Source organism: Egretta garzetta, unplaced genomic scaffold (assembly GCF_000687185.1).
Source record: "Egretta garzetta isolate BGI_Z169 unplaced genomic scaffold, ASM68718v1 scaffold567, whole genome shotgun sequence".
In the NCBI taxonomy this organism is placed as follows: domain Eukaryota; kingdom Metazoa; phylum Chordata; class Aves; order Pelecaniformes; family Ardeidae; genus Egretta; species Egretta garzetta.
In genome coordinates this window covers 290,938-291,296 of record NW_009260348.1, presented here as the reverse complement: position 1 = coordinate 291,296, position 359 = coordinate 290,938, and the positions used below count along the sequence as shown (strand labels likewise).

The 359-nt window shown below is 68.8% G+C and overlaps 1 protein-coding gene across 1 annotated transcript in view; it reads right to left on the bottom strand.

Moving 5' to 3' along the window:
- Positions 1–359, bottom strand: part of DDX49 (DEAD-box helicase 49) — a 7,425-nt gene that overhangs the window by 6,313 nt on the left and 753 nt on the right. Inside the window, exon 2 of the mRNA XM_009642768.2 lies at positions 272–355. Within this exon, the coding sequence (XP_009641063.1) occupies positions 272–355 (84 nt within the window). The remainder of the gene's footprint in view (positions 1–271; positions 356–359) is intronic.

Here is a 359-nt window from a genome sequence, read left to right as displayed (position 1 = left end):
GGCTCATGCCCGGCTTTTCATCCACCAGCGCCCCCAAGTCCCTCTGGGCAGGGCTGCTCTCCATCCTTTCTTCCCCCAGCCTGTATGGATACCGAGGGTTGCCCCCACCCAGGGGCAGGACCTTGCACTTGGCCCTGTTGGAGCTCATGAGGTTCCCATGCCCCCACCTCTCCAGCCCGTCCAGGTCTCTCTGGATGCCATCCCGGCCACCACGGCGGGGCCTTCGGGGACCGGTTCACCCAGCCCGGGCCCTCCCGGGGCCGCTCCGTACCTGGTGGGGGTCAGCACCAGGCAGAAGATGCCGTAGGGGTCCTCGGAGAGCACCTGCAGCACGGGCAGCACGAAGGCCGCCGCCCTCC